Source organism: Osmia lignaria, chromosome 3 (assembly GCF_051020975.1).
Source record: "Osmia lignaria lignaria isolate PbOS001 chromosome 3, iyOsmLign1, whole genome shotgun sequence".
Taxonomy (NCBI): domain Eukaryota; kingdom Metazoa; phylum Arthropoda; class Insecta; order Hymenoptera; family Megachilidae; genus Osmia; species Osmia lignaria.
This window is the reverse complement of record NC_135034.1, coordinates 5373216-5398273: the sequence shown is the minus strand read 5'-3', so window position 1 is coordinate 5398273 and position 25058 is coordinate 5373216. Positions and strand designations below refer to the sequence as shown.

At 35.3% G+C, this 25058-nt stretch overlaps 3 protein-coding genes across 11 annotated transcripts in view; 2 read left to right on the top strand and 1 right to left on the bottom strand.

Annotated features, from left to right (window-relative positions):
* Window positions 1-9222, top strand: part of LOC117605205 (uncharacterized) — a 30086-nt gene extending 20864 nt beyond the window's left edge. For 4 of the 6 annotated variants that reach the window (XM_034326230.2, XM_034326229.2, XM_034326233.2 and 1 more), the window contains 3 exons: window positions 5865-6257; window positions 6358-7109; window positions 7387-9222. In XM_034326230.2, the coding sequence (XP_034182121.2) occupies window positions 5865-6257; window positions 6358-7109; window positions 7387-8992 (2751 nt within the window). In that variant the 3' untranslated portion in view covers window positions 8993-9222. Of the gene's footprint in view, window positions 1-1020; window positions 1637-5864; window positions 6258-6357; window positions 7110-7386 lie in introns of those variants that run through there. The other 2 variants (XM_034326236.2, XM_034326231.2) reach the window with 2 other exon arrangements.
* A 137-nt stretch (window positions 9223-9359) lies between these two features.
* Mvb12 (multivesicular body subunit 12-like Mvb12) lies at window positions 9360-12487 on the bottom strand. Of its 4 annotated transcripts, none has more exons than XM_034326248.2 (8): window positions 12348-12487; window positions 11306-11444; window positions 11040-11238; window positions 10809-10959; window positions 10647-10730; window positions 10236-10575; window positions 10121-10171; window positions 9360-10041 (listed from the first exon to the last, which is right to left on the bottom strand). In XM_034326248.2, exons 2-8 carry the CDS (start codon window positions 11432-11434, stop codon window positions 10006-10008), a joined length of 990 nt encoding a protein of 329 aa, XP_034182139.1. In that variant the 5' UTR covers window positions 11435-11444; window positions 12348-12487; the 3' UTR covers window positions 9360-10005. The 4 variants fall into 4 exon arrangements, with proteins under 4 accessions (XP_034182139.1, XP_034182143.1, XP_034182140.1 ...); XM_034326252.2 differs by having other exon boundaries at window positions 10662-10730; XM_034326249.2 differs by lacking the exon at window positions 12348-12487 and adding an exon at window positions 11773-12231.
* Window positions 12408-22611, top strand: Fem (feminizer). Its single transcript, XM_076693166.1, has 11 exons — window positions 12408-12547; window positions 12799-12987; window positions 14406-14741; window positions 14816-14997; window positions 16553-16663; window positions 16807-16903; window positions 18377-18424; window positions 18513-18692; window positions 18782-18932; window positions 19006-19165; window positions 22451-22611. Exons 3-11 carry the CDS (start codon window positions 14407-14409, stop codon window positions 22471-22473), a joined length of 1287 nt encoding a protein of 428 aa, XP_076549281.1. The 5' UTR covers window positions 12408-12547; window positions 12799-12987; window position 14406; the 3' UTR covers window positions 22474-22611.
* The last annotated feature ends 2447 nt before the right edge of the window (window positions 22612-25058 follow it).

The window sequence follows — 25058 nt, the reverse complement described above, 5'->3', positions numbered from 1 at the left end:
TCAGACAAGATCAAGAACGAACGTTCGTGTCGATAACATTCCAACGAGGCTGATATCTGGTGTCGTTGCGAAAACGGTACTCCGAGAACGCACGTGACTGTTCGTTGCTCTTCATTTTTCTTTTTTTCTATCTTTTTTTTTTTTTTTTTAACGTCACAAAATGTGTTCGATAGATTCAGAAGCTTCCTTTTTATCCTCCATCGTGTGTAGCGAGTCCGTTGGAAATAAAAGAGCCGATCGAATCTGTTATTAGAGAGCCGGAGATAATCTTCTCTGAACGATGTTTCTTCAAAGCGATTGCGATGATTGATACTTTGTTGAATAAAAGTGTGTACGCAGTAATTTCCAGGTAATTAATTTATAATCTTTTCTTGAAAAAGGAGATAACAACGGAAGATAAGCCGGCGATAATGAACTATTTTGTTATCCGACATCGAAGGATTGTAATGTATTGTAGAAATAATGATAAGGGAATGTTGCAAATCGGTCACGGTAGTCGAAGAATGTTTCTTGATCAGCTGTTTCTTACTTTGACTCACATTAACGCGTGGATGGATTTGTTTGGAAATTTACCTGAAAAAGGACGTATCGTGACCAGGTTTGCATTATGTACGGTCTATTGGGGACCCTACCTGTTTTCATCTGATCGCAAACAAGTCACACATGGAAAAAAATACGCAAACATTCGTGCACGCGTGCACGCGGAACAGGCCTGTCTCTCTCTATCTGCATTTCTTACTTTCTTCCTTCTCTCCGTCTGACTCTGGCTCTCAGGGCTGCACTTAGGAACTACGGCTCACCATGTTCTCATCAATTATTCAACAAACACACGAGTGTAAAAGGTTTTCTTCGAAAAAAAAGAAGATATACCGAAGAAAAAAATCATTTGTAATATCTTTTATCATTTTTTTTATTGTAACCCTTTGTTTCATACTATCAGTGATGTAGTATTTGGAAGCAATTTTTCTGATTTTAAATTGCAATTTTGTGTATTATAATGCCTTTCATTAAAGAAAACAGGTTATATTAACAGTGTTACTTTGTATCGATAGGATTTTATAGTAGGAGAAAATTGTTTTCGAAATCCGAGTATGCTTCAACCCTCTCCCTCTACCATTCTTTACTCCCTCTTGGGCCTAACTGTCCATTCGCCGACTGACCAGTTCGTAACCAAAGTTCGTCTCGCCTACATTCGGCTTCCAACACGCGATTCACATTTCCCCTGGCACGATAATTATTGACCTACTACATTATCAAGGATCGAGTAAAATAAGAGGATGAACAAATAATCGTCTAGTGAACTGTGAAAATAATGAGAATAGTTTAAAAATTCGAAGTACAATATGTCAGGTACGCGAAAACGTTCGGCCATTCGCGCTAGTCTCCGGATAGCATCGGTGACCTTCGGTAATGTTCGGTTATCCTCGGCAACGCTCGTAACCGGCATCCTCGAGGAGGCGACGCACGACAGATGCCTCGAGGATCAGTGACAGAATGTTATGTCGAAATCAGGTGAAATTTGGTTGATTCATGTGTGATTGTGAGTGGAAAATCGGACATATATCATGCCGATCATCTACGTCGATCTTCTCGCGAGTATTGGATAAATTTACCGCATCCGAGCACAAAATTTAAGGTAATGATTCACAGGATATAATAAGAACATACGAATGATTTTTTAATGTCAAAACTACCGTACACGGTAGGTGTTTCGTTGAATATCAAAAATTCTATGGTATTCCATTCAAACTTAACTAAAATCTTCACTTTTAAACTCGCTATAATTGAAGATAAACACATATTACAAATCATACCTATGTTTAATGTAGATTATAAAAAAAAAATTAGATTAAATTACGCGCTCTTTTAGTACTGCAGTAAAAGGCACAGTAGTTTATTTTTAAATCGACAACAGGCCGAATAAGATGTACTCGTAAAGTGTGTCGTGGACTTATTCGAACCCAATCAATTACAGTCATCAGATGACGAATCAGTTGTCCTTTCAGAAGTTTTCATCGAAGATCTTGTTGCAATCATTGTAAAATTATCCATTGTTTACTTTAAACAGAGATTACATATTGAATTGTATTACAACGACTGAGCTTACTTCAGCAACACTTTAGCTTACTCGGTATCAAATTCTTATTTATCTTCCCACTGATCCTTTTATTATCCTCGCGTGAATATACAAACATAGCGTATCGACACTACTCCTTATCGCTAAACGGTACATGAAAACGAGCGATAATTATTACATCGATTGTAATAAGATATCCTGAAGCAATCAATGAAGGCTGTTTAACGATGACACAATTCTGTACTCGTGTTCGCGAGGACTACTACGTGTAAGTACATGCTCGGCTTGCGAAATAAGGATTCTTGGCTGTTTGATGACCGAGAAATAAAACAAATCAGTGATCAATCGGAACGCTGATTCGTGACAATTAAAACTCGTGCCGCATAGTCCCGCGTTTCTTTTTCGGAGTTCTATTTCAGTGAAATCGTGACGTACCGTTTACCGATCGCAAGAGGTCAAGAGAAATGTTGTTACGTACTGTTATTGCACGTTTCGTGCAATAATTATGGATCCCCGTTTACTCGTTACACCGTAACATCGGAGAAAGTGTGTTTCTCAGTTATCGGAGACGAGAATGCAGCATTGACGTCATCTCGGAACGAACGTTATCCTTTTTGCACGTTTTTCTGCAGTTCTAAGTCTGTCGGGTTAAAAAAGGTCTCGGGCAAGAACGAGATGGCGTTCAAGTTGTTTCTCCTGACCTCTGCACTTGCTACCAAAAAGAATTTGACGACTGGCCGGAGGCCATTAAACCGGATAACTGTACCGGCACACAGTGGAGTAGAATTCGAAGAAATAGGGAAGAAATCGTTATGTTAAAATTATGAGATTTTTCAATCTGGTTATTTTAATGATTTTCATATACGTTGGAAAGATCAATGTCCATAGTATAGAGTTGGAATATAGGATTTTTGATAGACGAAGTAGAATTTTCAATCTCTTTTCTGTTTCTTGAAACTTTGCCCCACTGTACAGGCAGCAGGTATACTTCGGTGTATAGCAACCACTCGAATCGTTTGACCTCCTATCGTGCACCTCGATGGACCGAAAAACCGTTGGTCAAGAACGGAGAAAGTCGCAGCACACTTTTTCGTCACCTCTGTGAGCCACTTTATAAACCGAACTGGATGGATACGGTAGTGGGTGTCAGATTTTCGAAGACGTCTATGGGGGACTGATTTTGTGAAACCGAATCCCTAAGCTTAAAACTAGTATTTTCATATTCTACTCGTCAAATACTATTATACCGTCGGAATAAAAATCGACAATTTTGTATGCCCCAAAGTAAAGTTGATCCTAGAATAAAAATAATTTTTCTTTAGTTATAAATTATGAATATATTTTGAAAAATGTTGTAGAACAGGATTTGCCTCCGAACGACGTGCAGTAGTCTGGGAAACTTTTGTCTTAATAACTTGATAACCTTGTAATGGATTTAATCGAAGCTCCTCGAGAATTGCATTCAGAAATTTATTCCTATCGCATTTTCTTCTTCGTATTCCTATACGCGTCACGTCAATTATTACAATTCCTATAAATTTAAATGGCACAATTAATTATTTTCTTTTTAATTACACCGAACGGTGATTGGATATTTGCGATTGTTGGCATTCGGGGCAGGGACAAGTCATCGTCCTACGCTTTCTAACTATTGCCGAACGCATTCGCTCGGTCATCGGGGATTCCTGTGATGTCATGGAATACAAATTTCTGTCCAGTTGGGAAAATGTTGGAGGTGGTCGAGGTCACGTAACGTTTATCGGAACCGGAACTCCTTCGGTCTCTTAAATTGCCACATCGTAATATTTGAACATTCCGAGAATCGATACGATGCCAAGGCAACGAATTACACGACCGTACGAACAAGCGTGGAATAATTATTTTAAATTCTCATGGGCTTTTAAAAGTGTAGAATATTTCCGATGAAAAGGAAGAAACACTGTTTCGATTCTCTGTCAGACAATGCGTCGCCGGAGGATCGCTGGGAGAAAAACAAGTTTACTAGTGGAAAAAGGTTGATTTAGTGCGTCGCGTTTCATGGATTAAAGGGTAAATTGATTACGGTGTAAGTTAACGGGTAAAGAAAATACGAGGTCCAGTACACACGGTTCTCGACGTTGAAAATCGAAGATCACGAGCAGAGGATTACTTTCGCTGCCAGCAAAGAGAGTATCGACGATGTAGAAATGCTCGACTGTCGGACGCGTTTCTCGCAGCAGCCACTGGTATAATTACAACGTGTACAGCCGTGAAAATTTGCGGCTTCCTGCGATCCGTTGCCTCCGTAAATTCACCGCCATCGGCACTTTATTGCGCTACTGACAACACCAACTTTCGTGGCATTCCAGTCGAGCGAAAACGACACTGCTATGTCGAATGGTGGATTTCATGACTGAAAAATATCGCGAAACAGCGCTTATGGCGTATGAATTTCAAGCTTAAGCTTCCACAAAAAGGACTGCATAAATGCCCCATGAGTATTCTTAATACAAAATGACTGGTAGTCACTTATAGGAAAAGCAAAGGTAAATCGAGGGTTGAAAATTCTAACCAGAGATTAAACTTTACTGTAGGGCACACAAAATTTTTGACATTTTTTTTTTAATCCGTAGTTGCGTCTGAAAATGCAAGTCTTAACTTTAGGAATCCAATGATTAAAAAGTTATTCTAGTCTCCTAAAATTCACCCAATTTCTACTTAAACGTTTCATCGATATTCTTTGTACGAAATGACTGATTCTTGGAATTAATCGATCGTTTCGCGGGAAAGTACCTCCATGCAATGGGATATGTATCGGGACCATTAGAACGAGGTTCGTGAAATGTCAGGAAGTGGAGTTGGTGTTGTAAATATCCCCGCCACAGTTCCGTTACCTTGAGATGTACCTTAATTGAAAAGACGCGTTCTCGTTCGCGAAGCGATTAGTATCTCGCGATTTAATTGCGCCCTTTCCATACCCTTCTGAGGAAGGAAGAAAAACATGTCACCCTTAAGGATCGATTTTGATTGTTGTACGTTTCAAATAATTGACGCTAGAATTACCAAACCAATTAAAATACTTTATTTATAATAGAAAAATAAAGAAACGAATTTTACATACCATCAATAGTTTGACAAATTGTTAATGCTGGTGTATAATGAAAGATACCTGTACAGAATAATGTAGTTTTTAAGCTGAGGCTCTAACAATGAATCCCCTTTATATTTTGACTGGGTCCCCTTTTTATACCTGGCCTAGCAGCTTCCACAGGTCAGGTCCTTCCGGTCCTCCTGGTGTCTACACCTGGACGAATTCCAGACCTCCAGAGTCAACCTTGGAGATTTCTCTTCTTAAGGAACAAAGCCTTTGGCTTTCCTCATTCCCATTGTCCGTGTTCGAATTGCAGCGAGCTTCTGTCGTCTTTGCATTCTATTCGAAACGATTCGAATAGATTCACAAGAAAATTTCATAATTGACCATTAATATTTTATCGAGTAGAAAAGCTATTAATAGACTAAAAGCCATGGTTTAATATCCTTTAGGAAAAGGGTTTATCCCATTAATCCTTAATTGGCTCTCGATATAAAGACCAGTCCAATAAAAATGATACAATAATTCTCAACATCAATCTGACTTAAAATTCAATTAATATTTGGAGAGAGCGTACGACTTTCAGTGTAATGGTAAATGTAAAATCGAAATAAATTTTGATATTCTTTTCAACTTTGCATAGCTGAGGAGAGCGGAAACGTTGATTTTTAATAAATAATAAGGAATATTCTGTCTAACCAGTTGGTTATCTTGCAGATGGAAACCGAGGTACGGACGTTGAAGCAGGAGCTAGTTCGTACCCAGGAGGCCTTGAGGGCGGCGACAAAGAGATGCCGTGATCTGGTGAAGGAGTTGGACAATCGTACGGCGAGCCACGAGTCCGAGAGGACTCTTCGTGATCAGCAACTCTCACGAATACTCCGTGCCCTGCTTGTTCTCGAGGCGCGGCTGAAGCAGGAACAGAAATCGATCAGGCAGCTGCTCTGCGAGAAAGATAACGTGATCAGGAACCAGCAGCTCGAGATCGCCAAGCTCAGACGTTACACGAAGAATTACATCAAGTGTAAACGCGAGCAAACGTTGGGAAACGCTTTGGCGAAGATCGAAACGACCACCGACATCGAGGAGAGTAGCCTTCAAGCTGTCAGCGTGAGTTTCAATTCATAATTTCCCTTTGTATATTTAAGAAATAAAGAAGAAAAAATAATTCGCGTTGTAAAAGATTGAGAAAAATAAATACTTCTTACAGGAAATACGAATTCCATCGTTGCAGGCAAACCCGAGACAGGACAGCAGTATCAGCAAGGACATTCAGAACCTGAAGTGTGAGATAATTACGAAACTGAACGCCTCGGAAGTGGTACCTGTTGAGCTCGAGGAGTTGGACAGAGGAGTGAAGAAGACTCACAGCTTCGCCGGCAGCGATATTTCGAAAACGAGCCTGACGAGCAGCGAGAACACGGACGTGTCTATTATCACAACCACCACCGAGGGAAGCCCCTCGTTGCTCAGCACCGAAGGTTTTTGCGAAGGCGAAAGCACGGATGTGTCGCCTGGATCGACGTTGAACAAGTCGAACAGATGCACACCGACGATGGTCACCGATAGCGAGAACGAAACTACCATGGTCTACGGTGACGAGGATGACGAGGAGGAGGAGGAAGAGGAAGAAGAACGGACGATGATCGTGGTGAACGGTTCGAAGTTGCCTCGAAAGAAGGTTGGAAACGGTAGGTCGAAAGTACAGAAAGCTTGCAAAGACGCGGAGATAATCGAGGCCGGTAACATCGCGAGGACAGAGAGCAAGGATGATGGGATGGACTGTAATTTCGCGTCGGAGGACGAGGAGAAGGAGCCTATTTACGTTAACGCTTGCAACGAGACGAATTCAAGGAACTTGGAACACACCGAGTGCATCATCACCGACGCGTCCAAGACGAACGACGATTATAGTAATAATAATAATCACGGTAGCGGCATTAACAATAATAACAACAGCGTGTAAGTGTTTAGTTCGTTTTCAGTGTTAACGCTTCGCGAAATGATCTGCCCTTGAAATTTCAAATATTTCCCATAGATACATTTAAGTTTTCATAATAGAATTATTAATCAAAGGTTATCCAAGTTTTCCTTTTATTATTTCTTTGAAGCAAGAAAGCATTCTCTATTGTTATCGTGTTTTTATCAAAGTTCAAGACAAGAAGTTGCAATTCCTGAATTTCAATTTTCCCACAGCTGGTCTGCGTCAGGATCGCAAATGAATTTTCATCTTTTACAGGATGTTGAAAATGGAGATCGAGGAACAGACTGTAGAAGAGACCAGCGGGAATTGGTACAGCGATCCGGACGAGGATAAGATCAACGACGATGTGTTCAGGCACAACACGTATCGACCAAACAGTAATCACAATTCCGTCCTGGAATGCGTCAATCAGATCCTTCTGAGGGACATGGAGGAAGAGGAGAGCATTCTTTCCGTGCCCAGAAGATTCAAACACCGAGGAAGAATCGTTCGGTTTCAGCCGGCAAAATTGTCGGACATCGAGTCGGTGGGTTCTGAAATGGAGAGAAAGAATTCCGAGGAAGGCATAGCGGAGAAGGAATCAGCGGGAAGCGATTTTAACGACGTTCCTGCAAGTGGTTTCGAAGCTACAGCCACCGAGGACGAGTTTGGTATGAGTATCTCTCAAACGGTATCGACGCCGAGCGTAACGAGTAACATTGTAAATCACGAGTCGAGCTTGGAAGAAGAGTCAGAGGAATCGAAAGCAATTCCGATTGTAATCATAGAGCCAAAGGTCGAGCTGGAGGAGACGAGACACACGAGCTTCTGCTCTTCTCAGCCGATACAAAAAACCAAGTCGTCGATGAACAGTTCGGTGAATCCACCTTTGAAATTGGAACGAATCGAGGAGAAAACGTGTTTGCAAATGTCCGCGAAAGGGCTGACCATAGCGAAAAACTTGGACTACGAGGACATCGAATCGCTTCCAGAGATAATGTCGCCTCCTCCTAAAACGCCGCCAGCGTTACCGCCTAAGCCACAGTTCAAGAACAACACGTTGATCCTGAAGAAAATTCCTAGTCCCTCGTTCCTGATCGACGAGACGCGGAAGAAGCAACAGTTACTCGAATCCAGCTCAGCCGAGCACAGCAAGAAGATCTTTGGCTTCATCTCGTCCCCTCTGAAAGCGGCAGGAATCAACGTGTCGTCGGCGAGGAGCTTGAATTTTGACGAAACCGTGAATAAAGTGACGGGAAACAACGAGGAAGGGAGCTTCTGGAAGAACAGATTCAACAACGTTCGCTCCTCGTTCCAGACGCGACAGAATCACGAGTACAGCGGCGAACAAACGCGTAAAATTCCGAGAGTCACAAACATCGTTCGCCATTTCGAGGAGTTCAAAATCGGAGGCGATTCCGACGATCAGACGAAGGAACGCGGTAAGACGAAACACGCTCATTCGGAGTTCGATCAAGAGTTCGACATCAGACAGAACTTCGAGGAGTTCAATCTGGACGAGTGTGACCTGTCCGATGATCCTGATCGGCCCGAAGGCGATGGCTCGGAGAGACTCGGCAATCTTGGGGCTACAGTTGGCCAGAACGAGAAATCTGCCGCAACCAAAGACAATAATAATGTTCCTCTTGCCGCGACCAATCCGAGTAGCGGCTACGATCACTTCCTGGAAGCAACAGGGCTTAGCAATAAATCTATACTAACCCCGTCGAGATTGCTGAGTAATCATAAAAGTATGCTGAAGCCGAAAGACGTGAAGTATAAGAATAAAATTAAATCATCCGCGGTCATGGAGAAGCACGGTATCTCTACGACTACCAATAACACCACTCATGTCAGACATTGGACTGGTCCGTTCGTTTGACGGTTGGCTCAAGTTTTTCCAAAAAGTTTCTTCCAGCAGGAAGTCATAGACGAAGGAACGTAATCGAAAAGAATGTTACTATTGTGCATGTTGTTGAGGACATTGATGGCTATAGGAAAGAGTTCGACTGTGCTTCGAATAATTTAAACTTTTTTAAACACGTTTTTCAAGGTAAAATGTATTTCTGTAAATTATTATTAATGTCTTTCTATTTTTTTTTTTTTTTTTTTCCTAATACAATAGATAGAAAAATGTAGAACTTAATTTATTTATAGCAGCTTCGAATGAAAAAGGATTTTGATGTGTCGTATATTTTAATAAAATATTTCTCACTTATTTATAGCATCAATAACAGAAACGACGAAGTAATTCGTTATAACGATGTATGTTAGCTTAGCCATTTTACTGTGAGAAGTATCGTGGAAAGTATTGTTTTTATTCCAAGAACGATTATGTTCTGTTGTTTTTATTTCGAGATATAGAATTTATAATGCATCGGAGCATTATAAAGGCACTTTGTTGAGAAATATTAATTCGAGGAGAAAAAAATAGAAGTATACATGTTTCTTTTGTTGTTGGAAATAAAATTAAAAATGACTTTATTGAAAGAATTTTGCGTTTGATTAAGAAATAGGAGTACACCAGTACAATGTTAAATACTTTGTGACGATTTATAAACAACTAGAACATATGATACAATCATATATATATAATATATATAACTTCTACTATCTATAAAAATACAACGCAACTCTATAAAAATACAATGCTAACTGTCACTGGTATCAAAATCTAAATAGGACACAGAAGAAAAAGTACTTCAGAAAATGGACATTATTTAAATTCGAACATCTCACCAGTAAATGTTAAAAGGATTCCATTTTCGCAGGTTAGTATGAATCACTCGTTCAGGCACTCTATTACACTTGGCTAGTGCTATATTATCAATACAAATGTATAGATATAGCTGAATAATTGCATGAAGAATCACACAATTTGGCACACTGGTTTCTTCAAGTTTCTCTCTCCGCACGGAAATCATAAAAGAACTGGAAAGAATCAATAAAGAATAAAAACATCAAATACCTGATATCAATGTTACATCTATAAACATCAAAAACATCTTACCTCCTTATCCAAGTCTTTTTGGGTCCAAACTTTGATAGTTGGCAGTTTATTCTGTAAATAATAGTTGTTAAGAATACGAGATGGATAAGAAAAGTTTATAGTAAAAGCAACTTACACTTGAAGAATCAGATTGAACATTAAGACGTGGATTAAGAACAAATGGAACTCCATCCAAATCTGAAGATCCTGGCAGTGTACCATAAATCGATGAAGCTCCAGCAACTACACTTGTTGGCGGTTGCGGAGCGGGTCTCGTAGGTTTAATTTTCGCATCGGGACTTAGAATCTCATAATCTCTATCGCTCGATTCGTCTAAATCCTTTCCCCCACTCCCAGAAATTTGTGGGTAAATTCCATTAGTCGGTTTTGGTGAAAACTTTGGTTTTGGCGGCCTTTCGGGAGGCACTCTGTGGGGCGTTCCATTTGATGGATTCGGGGAAGCACTTTGAAGTAAACTATAAATAAAATATTATTTGTAACAGTTGATATATACATTAATCTTTTTTTAGATAAAACTGACTCTTACTCTATATTAACGTACGATTGTGAGTTTGAATTCCCATTTACAATATCTACAGTTTTGTAGCAAACACAAACTCCATTTATGACACTGGAAGAGGAAATATTTTAATACGAAAAACAATGATATTTTGATGAAACTTGGATAATTTTAAAACTGTATGCATACCCAGCAGCAATAAACCCATTTGGTGCCATTTTAGAGGTATAAACCTTATTCATAATTCTACTACATATAATAATATCTGTAACCGCTTTTGAACATAAATCCTTATTTCTAATTTTATAGCACAACTGCTTCTTCCTCCATGCCTTCTGCACTAAAATCCATTACAGCAATGTACTAAGCGAAAATGATTTTCTATTACACATTATTCTGATCAGTCTTACGTATGCTCACTTGAATCAACGGTATAAGAGATTATGCTGTATCCCTCTGGAGGAGAATCTCTTTCATTAATAACTACTATGTCTTCAACCACGCACTGAGGTAACCCTTCAGTCTTAGAAAAACAAATATATCTGCCTTTCTTTTTTATGAAAAGTCCACTTTCCCTCCATAAATCGGCATCTGTGTCTTGGTCATATGTTCTTGATACCTAATTATTTAAAAAATTTTTAAATGAAATATATTGATCATAACAATCTTTTACTATTATTACTTACCACTGTGAAATTTGGTGGACATTTATCTATATCTTCAATAATTCTTATGGATGTGATGGGTCTATCATCGGGTAACACAGATGACAATTGATGGACTAACATTTTGTTGCAATTAGTCTTCTTAGACATTGTTGCAACCCTGTTAACAAAACACAAAACACGCCTCTATCATTATACTTCGGGTCATTAAAAGTGCAAAGAATGTATCTACAGACTTCCCCTACTTGATCTCAATGACCTATTTTCGATCGATAAAGTATTCTTTCGGAACAAATAAAAATTGTTTGCGAGAAATATTTTTCAATTCACGATACGATAACGGGAACACGTTAAGTAAAACAACAAATAATATCGTTTGCCCGTATGATACGTAACACGGTTGATATTCAAAGTATTCCAAGTAACGCAATGCCGTATTCGGTGTTTATTAATAAATTAGAATACCTGCATACTCCGAAATAACTCACCTTCACAGTTATTGCACAATATCAACTTACAAACTTCGCATATTTCTTGATATTTCTTATCGTAGTACTTTTAATTACCGAATCAATTAATTCGAACGAAGTAACGCGGCAATTTTCGATTGAGCCACGATCGTCTGGTACTTTCTTTGACAAGCAACCTCGTTCTTCGGAAAGTTCATTCGTAATAAAATGAAGATACCCCGATGCATACGAATAAACAAAGAGGAGAGAAAGAATCAAAAGGAATAAAGAGAGAAGGACGGGTAGAAGGATTAACAAAGAAAGAACATGTTATTGAGAGAAGGAAGATCGTGTATTTAATATAAATTATCAAATTGTTAGCCACTGGTTAACAGTTTAACATTCACGTATTTTTAAATGATATCGAGAAAATAATCGATAAGATAAGTTTCGGTGCTCACAGCCATTGTTACTTATGACAATTGCTATTCTTCTTATGTCTCTCCGTTGAACGTTTTAACTAAATTGATATCAATGACATCACTTGTCCCACCACTACTACTGTAACGACTACCATCTTAACTGACTAGGGTAGTTGTGTTCAATAAACTAACCTCTATTTCCGTTCCTTTCACGCCGTCTATACTTTACGGCGTTTATTCTTCGTCCTTACTGTGCGCGATTCACTTTTTCCGGATGTTCGCTTGATCGTACACGTCTCCGTCGAATTCGAAGGGAGTTAATTAATTTTCCAAGCGATTAGAAAATGAATAAGAATCATGCGCCACCCGTTTATCAACATTCTTACTGTGAGGTATGTTTAAGAAATTTTTAATACAATTTGAAGTTACAAGGGCACAACACTTGTCACAGCCGTGGCCATAACACTGATACTGAAACTATACGCGAAAAATATGGCGTCTTCTTTCCTCCATAGTCATATATCAAATTAATTTTTATTAAAAATAAGTTATTTAATCATTTAAAATATTCTATAAATGAAGAAGTTACTTAAGGATATAATTGATGCGATAAGTGTTTTGAATTTATTATGTTTAATCTTAGAATTTTAGAAGGTTGTAGATGGCACTTCAATACCGTTAACTGTCCCAAGCGTCCAAACACTCGATACAAAGGTTTTATTACTCGAGTTTCGGCACTGAAAAGAAATGGAAGTGAGCTTGGATTTGTAACAAATATTCTTAACAGAAAATAGCAATATATTGTGCTCCATTTAACGGAGTTGGTTTAAAGGTAACTAAATATTCTCATTTTTATAAAAATTATAATTAAGAATCTTACTTTTTCTAGCAATATTGTAATTGGTAAAATATTTGAGTATAACAGTTATTCTAAGCACTGCATAGTTCACAAAACACATAGTTTTCTCCTAAAAATATGGATATAATTGAGTATTGTAGAAAAAGTTATGGATATGATATAAAATGTGAGGTATTGCACAGATATGATTTTGAGTACTGCATATTGAGTTTAAGATGGATATAATTGAGATATTGCAAGAAATAATATGGATATGATGCAGCTTATTGCACTTTTGCATATATGGATTATGAATAATTAGTATTATGAAAAAGAGTTATGGATATGATATAGAGTGTATTGCAATTTTTAATATTAGTGTAGCAGCTAGTTATATTTTATCTCTTCCAATTGTTTTTTATTTACCTCAAAATTGGATATGGTTCAGAGTATTGCAAAAAAAGAAATGGATATGATGCACTTTTGCATATATGGATTATGAATGAGTATTATGAAAAAAGTTATGGATATGATACAGAGTATATTGCAGTCCTTAATATTAATGTAGCAACTAATTATATTTTATCTTTTCTAATTGTTTTTTACCACAAAATTGGATATGGTTTAGAATATTGCAAAAAAAGAAATGGATATGATGCATTGTCTTGCATTTTTGCATATATGGATTATGAATGAGTATTATGAAAAAAGTTATGGGTATGATACAGAGTATATTGCAGTCCTTAATATTAATGTAGCAACTAATTATATTTTATCTTTTCTAATTGTTCTTTCCTAAGATTTGGATATGTTATCCGTTGTTGGCAAATGTGCGTAGCGTCGTTCTTTGCTTTTCTTTTATTGGACTTGTTCTCATCGACATTTTGCGCTTTCTACCGCTCATTGGCGGTTCATGTTTAGATTATTTCGGCCATTTCAGAATCGTAAGTTATACCGCAGTTCACCAGAGTCCATAACTGCGAAAAAACCAGTTTTCGTTCTTTGCGCTTCTCCAGTGCGCATCTTCGCCCTGATTGGCGATACTCCCAAACGAAGTGGAAAGCGATTAGCAGAGAGCTCGCTGCGTTCCCCCACCATCTTCCAACCTGCGCGTCGCAGTTATGGACTCTGATGAACTACGGTATATACAAGAGTTGTATAGCCTTGGTTAGGTTTTAGGATACGTGTATTAATGTTCTTGCGCGCGTAGATTGTCTCTTATTTTTTATAAATGTTCTTGTTATATGATTAGCGTTCATAATTTTATTTAATGTACCCGCTATTTATTTAATGTAATTTTTCTAAACAATAACAAGGTATCATAACCTGTAAAACTATTTTACTATCTTACAATTCATATATGTAATTTGTATGATAAATAACTGTGACTGATTTACATTATGGATTGCAAGTATGAAGCGAAACGTCCCAGGCCATTCTCATCGCGATGAAAAAGCTAGAGCATCACGCAGTGAAGATTATGAAGCCGCTTCACATTCAAGAGCAGAAGAAGAAAAAGTACGACGTAGACGCGAATGGATGTTACAACAGAAATTAAACGAGGAGCATGAACGATTGAAGAAGAAAAAGATTTTAGAATATGAAATGCAACGCGCACGCGAGAAAAAATTACGCGAGTCTAAAGGAAGATCTTCTCGGTGTAGTCGTAGTAGTAGCGCAAGTAAATCTCCACCAAGTCGACATGGAAGAACTTCTGTGTCAGATACACCCAAAACTTTGTCTGAAAAGTATGTACAAAACAGAGCAGTATACAAGAAATTATTTATTTTACCATCAAATAAAATGTCATTCTGTATTATAGATTAGAATCATCAAATGGGACAACACCTATATTTAAAGGACCTGAAGGTACACAAATTAGTGTGACAGAATTACGCAGAATCAAAGTAGATATTCACAGAAGCATTCCTGGAAAATCAACAGCAGATGATCTTCACCGGGAGATTATTAATCCTGAAGATGTGGTGGTCAAAAGAAGAGAGGGTAACATGCTGTTTTTTCTTATGATTATCTAAAAGTTTTCAGTCATTCAGTGAAGAAATGCCATTGATGGATATAAGCTCAACGCGGAAGATGATTATTTGTGGAGTTCTCTACGAATTACAACTTCTCAACTGAAGATTTGGGAGATTGTATGCTTTTTAATGTAAAGCTGTAAACTCTGGGTTATAATTCAATCTCTTATTTTTGAAAGAAGTCTACAAATTTTGCTTTTTTGATATATGACTGCAGTTTAATTAAAGATATACGAATTTTCACTTTATTAAATGCAATGTTTGAAGAATGATGACTTTGTCTACCACTTTCTACAGACATGAAGATTATGGGTATTGTCTACATATTATATTGAAGAGATAATTCGTGAAGTTAATGTATTATTGATTCACCCTGGATAAAACAAATTTGGAATACAACAATGTGTGCAATGTGTAAGCACAAACTTCATTATCTTGAGTGTTTTAAGATTAATGTGTTGTTTAGCATATCTTTTGCTTCACTGCTTACTGTCCTTTTTTTGTTGAGTTTGCACAAAGAGTATTGCTTTAATATGTCTATAATATAGATTTAAAGCTTCTCGAAAAATTTATTCATATTGTTTTTGTGCATTCTCTTTGCATTTTGTTTTTGGGCTGCTTGCATGTTTGGAAACACTGCTTTTGTAAATGCTTTATTTTCTAAAAAGAATCGACCGGAAGATTTTAAATTCTAACATTCAACAACTGAAGATACAAACCTTAATATTGAGCTAGAGTATTCTCCAATGGAAGATTTTAAATTAAGTCCTAAAGCTTAGAATTCTACAATGAAGTAGCCGAATTTTTAAAAACTACATTGGAAGAAACAAAACAATTATAATGTTCTTATTTTTTAATATGTTACAAAATACTAACTAAATGAATTGATATAATTTTGATTTATGAAATTATCGTTTATGTTTATGAGGTAAAATATATCGATAGATTGAATATAAATTATTTTGAGGGAAAAAATTTAAAAAATTACAAGGTTCTAAACTAATGAAGAGCAAGATTTTATCATCTTGGAAGATAAAAACCATCTTGGAAGATTTTATTGTATTGATCATGAAATTACTATACACATAACTAATGAAATTAAATTTCAATATTTTTCGAATTAATATACATAAATTATATTCATGTGTATGGTATAATATGGCAGTCAAGAAAATTGTAAGCCAATTAATTTTTTTAATCATTAATAGATTATGATAGTCTCTTTTCTTCATATTTTTGAAACATACATTAAACTAAATACCACAAGTAAATTTTTCAGTCATATGTTTTTTTATAAGTAGCTAATACAAAATTAACAGTATAAAGTGTTAAAGTATAAAATGATAAAGTTGTAATGAAGTGATCTGGCTTACAATTGTTCAGAGCTAGCCAATTAGTTTAAATATGAACTTCACTATCTTCAAGGTCTGTCATACTTTTTAGTGCCGCTTAATTGCTTCTTCCTGACATATATGTGTATATATTTCATGTATTCTTTTTATTTATAAATGTTGTAACTATAGGAGAAGGATCCAAGCCAATATTTGAAAGGGAAGAAATAAAAAATGCAGTAGTCAAAACAGAAGAAGTTGGAGAACGTCGTACTGTTAAAGCTATAAGTAGTGAAAATTTAGGTATGTTTGATAGTCAAAATCAATACATTCCAATATTTTTTTCACGGATTTTCATAGAAATAGTCGTTTGCTGTTTTAAACGATAATCTGTGAATTCTATAACTGGTCCTCTGTTTTGTTAGTTTGAAGTTTTTAATTTTTAGAAAGCAAATCAAAAACGTTAAAAAAATATACGACGTCTCCGACTAATGTAAGAGCTCGAAGTCACAGTCTTCCACGTACTTCGCCGCATCATTCCAGGTTTGTGCCTGTACTGGTAACTGTAATTTCATGGAGAACGAAGTTATTTTTAAAAATTTCTATTTATAAGATTATACTATATGTATATGGATATGGTATCAGTGTACAGCTGATTTGTGAACGAATGAGAAAAAGGTATTGCTTAACAAACAAAGAATTCGTTCATAAGTTAGTATCTGTATACTGGAGTATTGTATTTATACAGAATATACACTGGTTTTATACACAAAATATCATATATGGTTATAGCCGTTATAGGCTTGAAATTCAATAATTAAGAAAGTGTTTCCAGAGTTGAAATTTATGGATGATTTCAACAGGTTTTTGACTATAAACATAAATTCTTATATTCAGGACTATTTATCATACAGACATGCTTCTTTCGTTTTTTATATTTAATAAAAGTAGCGCTTTGTATCGTGATTAAATGTTTAGAGATATTACATTTCTTGTATTGTGTTGGTCTCTAATGGATGTGCTTTCGTGTTGTATATGTTTCACAATTTAATTGTGAATGTAATTATGCTTCTGAATTGTTTTAGGCATGTTTTGTTTTATGTTATTACAGTCTGTTTTGTTCTAGCTTTACTAATGCTTCGCAAGGATGACGATAAACGGCAGCAGATGGACGAGGATGCACCTGACTGTATGCATATGCTTGCTTATGTTAATACCAGTGCTTATGCTTTATTTTTTACTTTATTAATTTATACATCCTTCTTAAGGAGAATGCAAAGATACAAAATTTTTCAAATATCTTTGAATCGTCTAAATGATATTGCTTTTTATTTCTTTTAATTCGATAAAAGATTTATTAATTATTTTATCAGTAAAGCCTATCATTGGTATATTGTTATTGTTATGCACACTTTCTGATTCAGGTAATTGACATTAATATAATTGATAGCAGTCTTACAAGGTGAGTAATTTAGATTGTTAATAGTAAATAATAATAATATCAACGTATTGTATGTTGCATATTTTTTACTTTGCATAATCCTTGTTAGTAATTTTGTTAGCAATTAATATTTACAGCTGTTTGCTGTATTCCGTTTTATCTTCCAACACTGCTTACAGCATACATTGCTTTAAGCACAATTAATTCCCTTCTGTATGTATCCTTAATGGCTTATTATACATAGCTTTTTTAATATACTTGTATGCTTATTGTACATAGCTTAACTTTTTTTTGCAACTTAGTAAAACACAAATAAAATTACATACACTCAGCTTAAATATTTGAAGGATACACTATAGGAAATATTAGTTTTCATTCATGAAATCCATGAATAGCATTAAGTAAAGTCAGAGTTAATATGATACTTTATTATGGTATGACACATGGTGATATGATACAGAGTATTGCTTTATAATTTAAGATTAAATTTAATACTTACATTTTATGCAGTTTCCAGATAATATATCATCAAAGTGTTTAGAAATCAAGGTTTTCATTAATCGCTTTTCTTTCAGGCACGAAGACTCAAGACATAATAATAGAGAAATTTATAGAAATGATAGGTAGAAATTGTTTTTTTTTTTATTTACATTTTTATCTATCATGTATATTTCTTTGCTTTTATTTTATTAAGCAATATAATCTGTTCAGGGAAAGAGAACATAATAGAGATAAAAGTAGAGAGTATAGAGAACGTCATATTGAACAAGAAAGAAGACGTACTCATCCGCATAGCATAGATAACGATCGGTCACGAGAAAGAAGTCGTCGCGATCATTCGCGTTCTAGGGAAAGAGAGGAAAGAAAATGGGATAGAAATTCTCATCATAGGTATATTTCAAATATTTGTAAAGCTTTGTAAATGTAATATTTCAAATATTGTATGGAGAATTATATTCTAAAAAATGTTATCTTAACAGTAGATCAGTTAGAGATGAGAGATCTTATCAAGAGTACCGAGGAAGGTCAAGAGAACGCTCTAGGGAGAGGAGAGATAGAGATAGATCTAGAGAACTGAGGGTTCCTCCGCCACATTATATTGAGCAGATCCCTGTTCCTATTTATTGTGGAGTAAGAATTCAATTTTTATGCGAGGTCTTATAATTCTGTGATATTAAACTTTACCCATTTATCATTTCTACAGAACTTCCCACCAAGACCTATAATGGTTGGGCCCTTAGTCCCTATTCGTGCACAAGTTCCTTATAGTAGTGTCAGACCTCCTATGGTGGGTCCTTTAAGACCATACCCCCCGCGATTTATTCCTCCAGATATGTATAGAATGCGTCCACCTCCAAATCCTAGTAAGTATAATATTTATATACCCATAATAATGTGTATAAAGAAATATACCAATCATCTACTTTTCACACAGGATTTGGATCAATGTATTAACGTAATTACCTGTGATAAAGTTATATTTTAAATTAAAAATGAATGGTGGTATTTCATTGTACAATGATGAAGTAGATAATATTTGATGTATCAAATATTAATCGAAATTTATGACCAAAAATTGCAATAGAGTTGCAAGGGGATAAATCATGCTCAAATTAGCATATTTTTTAGTAATATTTGAAATGTATAAATATTTTATAAGTTTTTAACTGTGTTGCTAGCTTACTACAATCATTTTACATAATGTTGAAGCTTTGTAAATGATATACATACGTAATTAGAAGTATAATCATAGGATCAAGAATTTCTGTAAATTTTAATTGCCACTATATATATATTTTAAACTGTATTTAATATCAATTTAACGTGTGAAACCTACCCGAAATAAACTTATGATTTCTGTGATATACTGAAATTATTTTTATATGAAACTTGGACACGTAGTTAAGAAAATAATGATAATTAGTTGCTTTATTAATTAATATTAAATATGCCCAATAGTTTTAATAAATTTTGTGAACTTATTTAAAATACTTACCTTGGTTTTTATAATTATATCTAATTTTGTTTAAGGGGCATATCTTTATTACGAATGTATATTATTCCAAATTGATAACTTTCTTTTATAATCTTTTAAATAAATCTATCTAATATCATAGATGAAGGATGATAAGAAGAAAACACTAATCATCGAAATTTACTACATGTCATCACGTAAGATAAGAGATATTAATTTGATGTCGAACAGACGCGCGAAACTGTACGAGTGCGTAAGACAAATTTCCCGCGCGAACGTGGGCCGTGTGTCAGTCGACCTTCGGCCGCCGGTACAAGCGGGTCGTGGAAGTACACCTCTCGTTTCTTTTATCGCGGAAATATTCGAAAATTCAGTGCTAATTGTGAATCGTTGTATAAACATCAGCAGATTACAACAATTATACAACAGGTAGGAATTTTAGTCACTTTAATGTACATTTTATGTTTATGAGTGCGTTTCAGATATCGTAAACTTTTTTGAAGTTTGAACAGTTTAAAATATGTACATTTCATTTTATCCATTAATTTCCATACAATCTAACATTTCATCTCACGAGCATTAATAAATTATTTGCCATTTTGTTTTGTATTTATGTACGAAACTGACACACATAAATTTGATATGATATACCAAAAATATGATTATGTATGGTTATTCAATACTTTGATAACCGACATTTTAAATGGTAGTCTTTAAAAATATTGTCTTATTTGTACCGAATATTCTATAACAGTGTACAGTTTAATTTTCAGAAATTCGAGATACAATAATATATCATTCTCAGTTGGTTTCGTGTTTAAATTTAATATTTTAATTATTAGAAACGAACATACATTGTGTTTCGTGTTGTTCTGACTTTTCTAATGACGCTACAAAAGAATATCTGAATAACTTGACATAAAGTCTTTAACCTTTTAAGCCTAGTGTCGCGTTCTCGTGCTTCTGATTTTTGTAAGCATTTCCTCTGATGCGTAGTACCTATATCTATCAATATACCTGTGTGTTGGCGTCGTATCCGTTACTCATCATTCATCATAGATGAAAAGGAAACCGCTTAAATTAATATCATTATTAAACCTTAATTAACCTGTTGTTGAGATTATTGATATTAAATGATAGACTATAAGAAGCAGATTAATGTAACAATCCATTTGCAATTTTTATTTCGTTTTATCTAAATCTATCGGCAATATCGTTAACAGAAAAAAGAAAATGGTTTCTCGTATTACGCATCAAGGAACATAGATAAATGTCCGCCAAAATGCAAACACAAAATTCGATCTTTTTCATTCTTTGTCTATTCCTTTTTTTTATTTGTCGCACGTTCTCTGTCAGTGTCATTCCAAGTTTGCAAACAATGAATTGCTGTGCCGTTTTCATTGTAAAATATTTGCAAATATTTGCGCACTTTAGGCAGACATTTATCTTAGAATTTGAATTTTAAAACCGCTTCTCGGCAGCGCCCTCCATCTTTGAGAATTCTGTAAACTTTTCCAGGTCAATTACTATAAATTATTAATGCATTATAATTATTTACATAAATATCATATCAAAGATCAAAGGATAGAATCTTTCAATTTCAATTAGAAATGATTTTTACTTCTTTTTGTGGTTATCTTTTTTCAAATGAATGTTTTCGACAGTATCGTTCGTTACGTCAATTACATACGTTTGTATTCAAATTATCTACGTTTATGGTAATTCCTTCGATAAGAAATTTATTATAATGTTTTGAAATATTAATTAGATCCGAAGTGTATATCATTACGTTATCGTCGCGCGTACATTGACATTTAATTTAAGGAGGAAAAAAATAAGAGAAAAGGCACTTAATAATGTAAACTATCGACCTGTTCCGTCAACTGACCTCGCGTTATTATTCATGATATATATATACATACTTGCATACATTAGAGTGTAAGATATTTAGAATAGTATTTTTAAAATATTCCCCAAACGTGCTTTCTTATTGTTCTACGAATGTTTTGTAATTTAATAAACCTTCCAAGAAATACAACCCCTAGTCTGATATGGTAAGGTCGGTACTGTGTAACAATAATAATAATTATTTTTCTATTTTTCTCTATTTTCATTTATTTTTGAACACTATCACGGTGAACTATATATATTTAGTTGTTTTATTCGTTCAAATTGAACCGAGGGTCAGAATAACCCCGACCTACTATTCAGGCATTAATAACAGTTATTTTAACGATACAGTGCGTATCTAATTCGTGCAGGCTATTCTATGCTAATGATGCGTACACGGTCACGCAAAAGGCTTAATTTTGTTTCGAAGGAAACAGCTATAATTATTAACGTATATTTTAATTTTATAAAAAATCAAAATTTATTTTGTGGTAATTAACATTACTTTACCTGTGATGCAAATTTACAGACCACAAAATAATATTTATTTGAAATCCTTATCAAACTTACCATATTACAAAAAGGGGAGTGAGCATTTTTTGAAGTCAAAAGATTTAATTTTTTAAAATTTTTTTATTTGATAATAGACAATAGGTATTTGAAATTTGAAATTGATAGCTGCAGTAGATAACTGAGAAAAAGGAATATGAAATTCATTTATTTTCTACGGATAGTAATACTCTATGTTGAACAGTAATACAATTAATTACTTTTTCTGTTTCAGATCGTTTCATAATTCGGTGCTGAAGATTGACTCGATACCATATTTCCCGTGATTATGGAGAGCAATTTGACAGAATTCGAGGAGAACGTGGCCTTCGACCTCGACGATCCAGACTTCGCCCCTTCGAATCCTCGTACTGCAACCAATAATGTCCTTCGGAACTCGCAATTCACTGACTTTGCATTCGGTGTCAACAAACGTGAGTACATTCACTTCTGATACAATTAAAATGTGCAATCGTTATTTTTAATATTTACTTGAATATTAATCGATGTAAATCCAAATCTAAATTAGTTATACAAGCTTTAATGTTAATTTTATAAATTTTATTTGAGCTACTTTTTTTTGTCATATATCTGAAGGGGCCCTTTTTCGGAGCTCACCCCGGACCCGCGAAATCTCAGGGCCGACCCTGCTTAAATTCATTACCCGTTTCCTCCCCCCCTTAATTTGCTACCTTGCATCATTAGTATAATAGCAATATTTTTCCATCGTTTTATTTTTTTATTATTTTTTTTTTAATTATTCAAGTAATTTGCGATGACGGTCATCGATCACCCCCACTGTATTCAAGGTGTTAATATATTTACTACCAGCAACCAATTCGTCCTTTACGTTAATATTTCGGTTTGTTGTTAGCTTGAGTGTAATTATAATTTTCTTCCAGCCACCAATTACGTGTTTATGTAAATTTTCTACCGTTTAGATACCGTTTAAAAATTTTTATATAACCACAGTCTGTAACACGTGTTCCTAACGTTACTATCACAATAAGAAAGTTAATGTCTATTATAACGAAGAACGACGGTAAAGGGTATTGATTTAATCGATTACCTTACATTTTCCTAATTATATTACCCTACGATTCTTATCGTTTCTTTTCATCGGTATTGTTCAGCTCACGCTTTGTCGATGCCGTCTCGTTTTCTATTTATTCTTAGTATTTCATAGACATTTATATAATGGAGAACTTGTGTAATCGTTGAATTATACCGTTTCGCGTGAAACAGAAATAAATGGAAGCGCATTCCCGTAAGATCGTCGGGTTTGTCTTTAGAATGATCTATTTTTGCGATCGAATAAATCATTCGCAATCAGTTACGCGTTGAACAAGGAAAACCTTGAATTGTCTATAAATAATTGATCGTAGAAATATCTGGATCGATGTCACGTTGACGTTGATGAACATCTGCGGTTATATACATCCGGGTGTGTTTAAAATTTACTTTCGACTCGATTCGTCGCGAGGAAAATACGGAAGAAAGAGGAAAGTTTATGCTGACCTGCAGATTTTCCTCAGTTTCGTACGCGTACGATGTACGTCTGGAAAGTTTATCGTATTGCTGGTTGCCAGCTGACATTTTATCACGTATGAAACGATCTTATTACATTAGATGACCACACGTCTTGTATGTACAGACATTGATGTCATAGCGTATCTTTCTCGTCGCTTCTTTTCTTTTTTCTTTTTCAACTTTTTTGGACGGACACCTTACGCGAGAGATAAAATAATTCATTACGACCGAATAATTCAAGAGTTTTTTCTTCGAATTTCTTTGCCAAAGATTACTGTTAGGTCGTTGCATATCAGATGCCGTATTTCGAAACAAATATGACACGATTTCATGACGTCAAAGTAGCGTAAAACTGCACTTGTGGCATATCAAATTAAAGCTTATATTTTAATGAATATTTCTAGTACGAAATTCTCGATCTTACGCCCGTTACAAGGCGTATGGTCCGAGTTAATGAAACACCATTCGATGGTACAATTTTATAATAGATACCATTTGTCTGAAGGAAGTTCTAGCAGACGGTAATTTTATTTTTAACGCTTTGCAAACAGATGTCGAGATATTTCCGTCATCATAGTTTTACGATAGAGTTTTTATTTTCTATTCATTTTACATTTCATTATCCTTTGCTTCTGGCATAAGGAGCTGGTATATTTTTAATTAATTTTAATTAATTTTAATTTCAAAATTGATACGTCCAATTTTCGTGAAAACATTATTTTTTTGGGTCACGTATGTTCCAGAGTTTGGAGTTTAGGGTTCCATATGATCATATCACAGCGGTTTCCATTTGAAAACCTTTCGAAAGAGAAAGATCGCATAGGGATTGAAATACTAGTTGTTGAAATAATCATGAACGCTCAGACGAAACAATTTCCTTTTGTATATATTTCGCGTTGAAGATGATATACTGGTGTTTAAGTATTTTTGCCACACACGTGGAACGCATGTACCACGCATTTCACCTCTTATCTCGGTCCGTACGGCACTATCATTATATTAGACGCGAAACACGCAGTCCGCGAGGCGGGAACTCGATCCGCGGACAAAATTGGATCCATGCGGATATCAGCTTTCTTCCTGAGAAATCAGCCAGTCGAGTCGGTGTCCTGCACACAGGCTCGATCGCCATCAGAAAATGTTTTTCACGTTCAACGCGTGCACTTAATCGCATTCTTATTCTTGTAGATAAAATGATTCGCCTTTGTTCAGCCTGATATCTCGTTGCACCGTGTGTCCGATGACACTGACATTATTGATCTTCTTTCTCTTTGTTGTATACTTGATCCTTTCTATCGATTTCTCCTTACTGC

What these genes read in the sequence shown, in the direction of transcription:
- Mvb12 (XM_034326248.2), bottom strand. Translation starts at nt 11,434, where the DNA reads ATGTCTAAGAAGACTAATTGCAACAAAATGTTAGTCCATCAATTGTCA. An exon ending in AATGGGTTTATTGCTGCTGG is followed by an intron (nt 10,731 to 10,808) that starts GTATGCATACAG and finishes TTCCTCTTCCAG; the next exon opens with TGTCATAAATGGAGTTTGTG. An exon ending in CAATCGTACGTTAATATAGA is followed by an intron (nt 10,576 to 10,646) that starts GTAAGAGTCAGT and finishes TTTTATTTATAG; the next exon opens with TTTACTTCAAAGTGCTTCCC.
- Fem (XM_076693166.1), top strand. Translation starts at nt 14,407, where the DNA reads ATGAAGCGAAACGTCCCAGGCCATTCTCATCGCGATGAAAAAGCTAGA. An exon ending in CCCAAAACTTTGTCTGAAAA is followed by an intron (nt 14,742 to 14,815) that starts GTATGTACAAAA and finishes TCTGTATTATAG; the next exon opens with ATTAGAATCATCAAATGGGA. An exon ending in ACTTCGCCGCATCATTCCAG is followed by an intron (nt 16,904 to 18,376) that starts GTTTGTGCCTGT and finishes CTTTTCTTTCAG; the next exon opens with GCACGAAGACTCAAGACATA.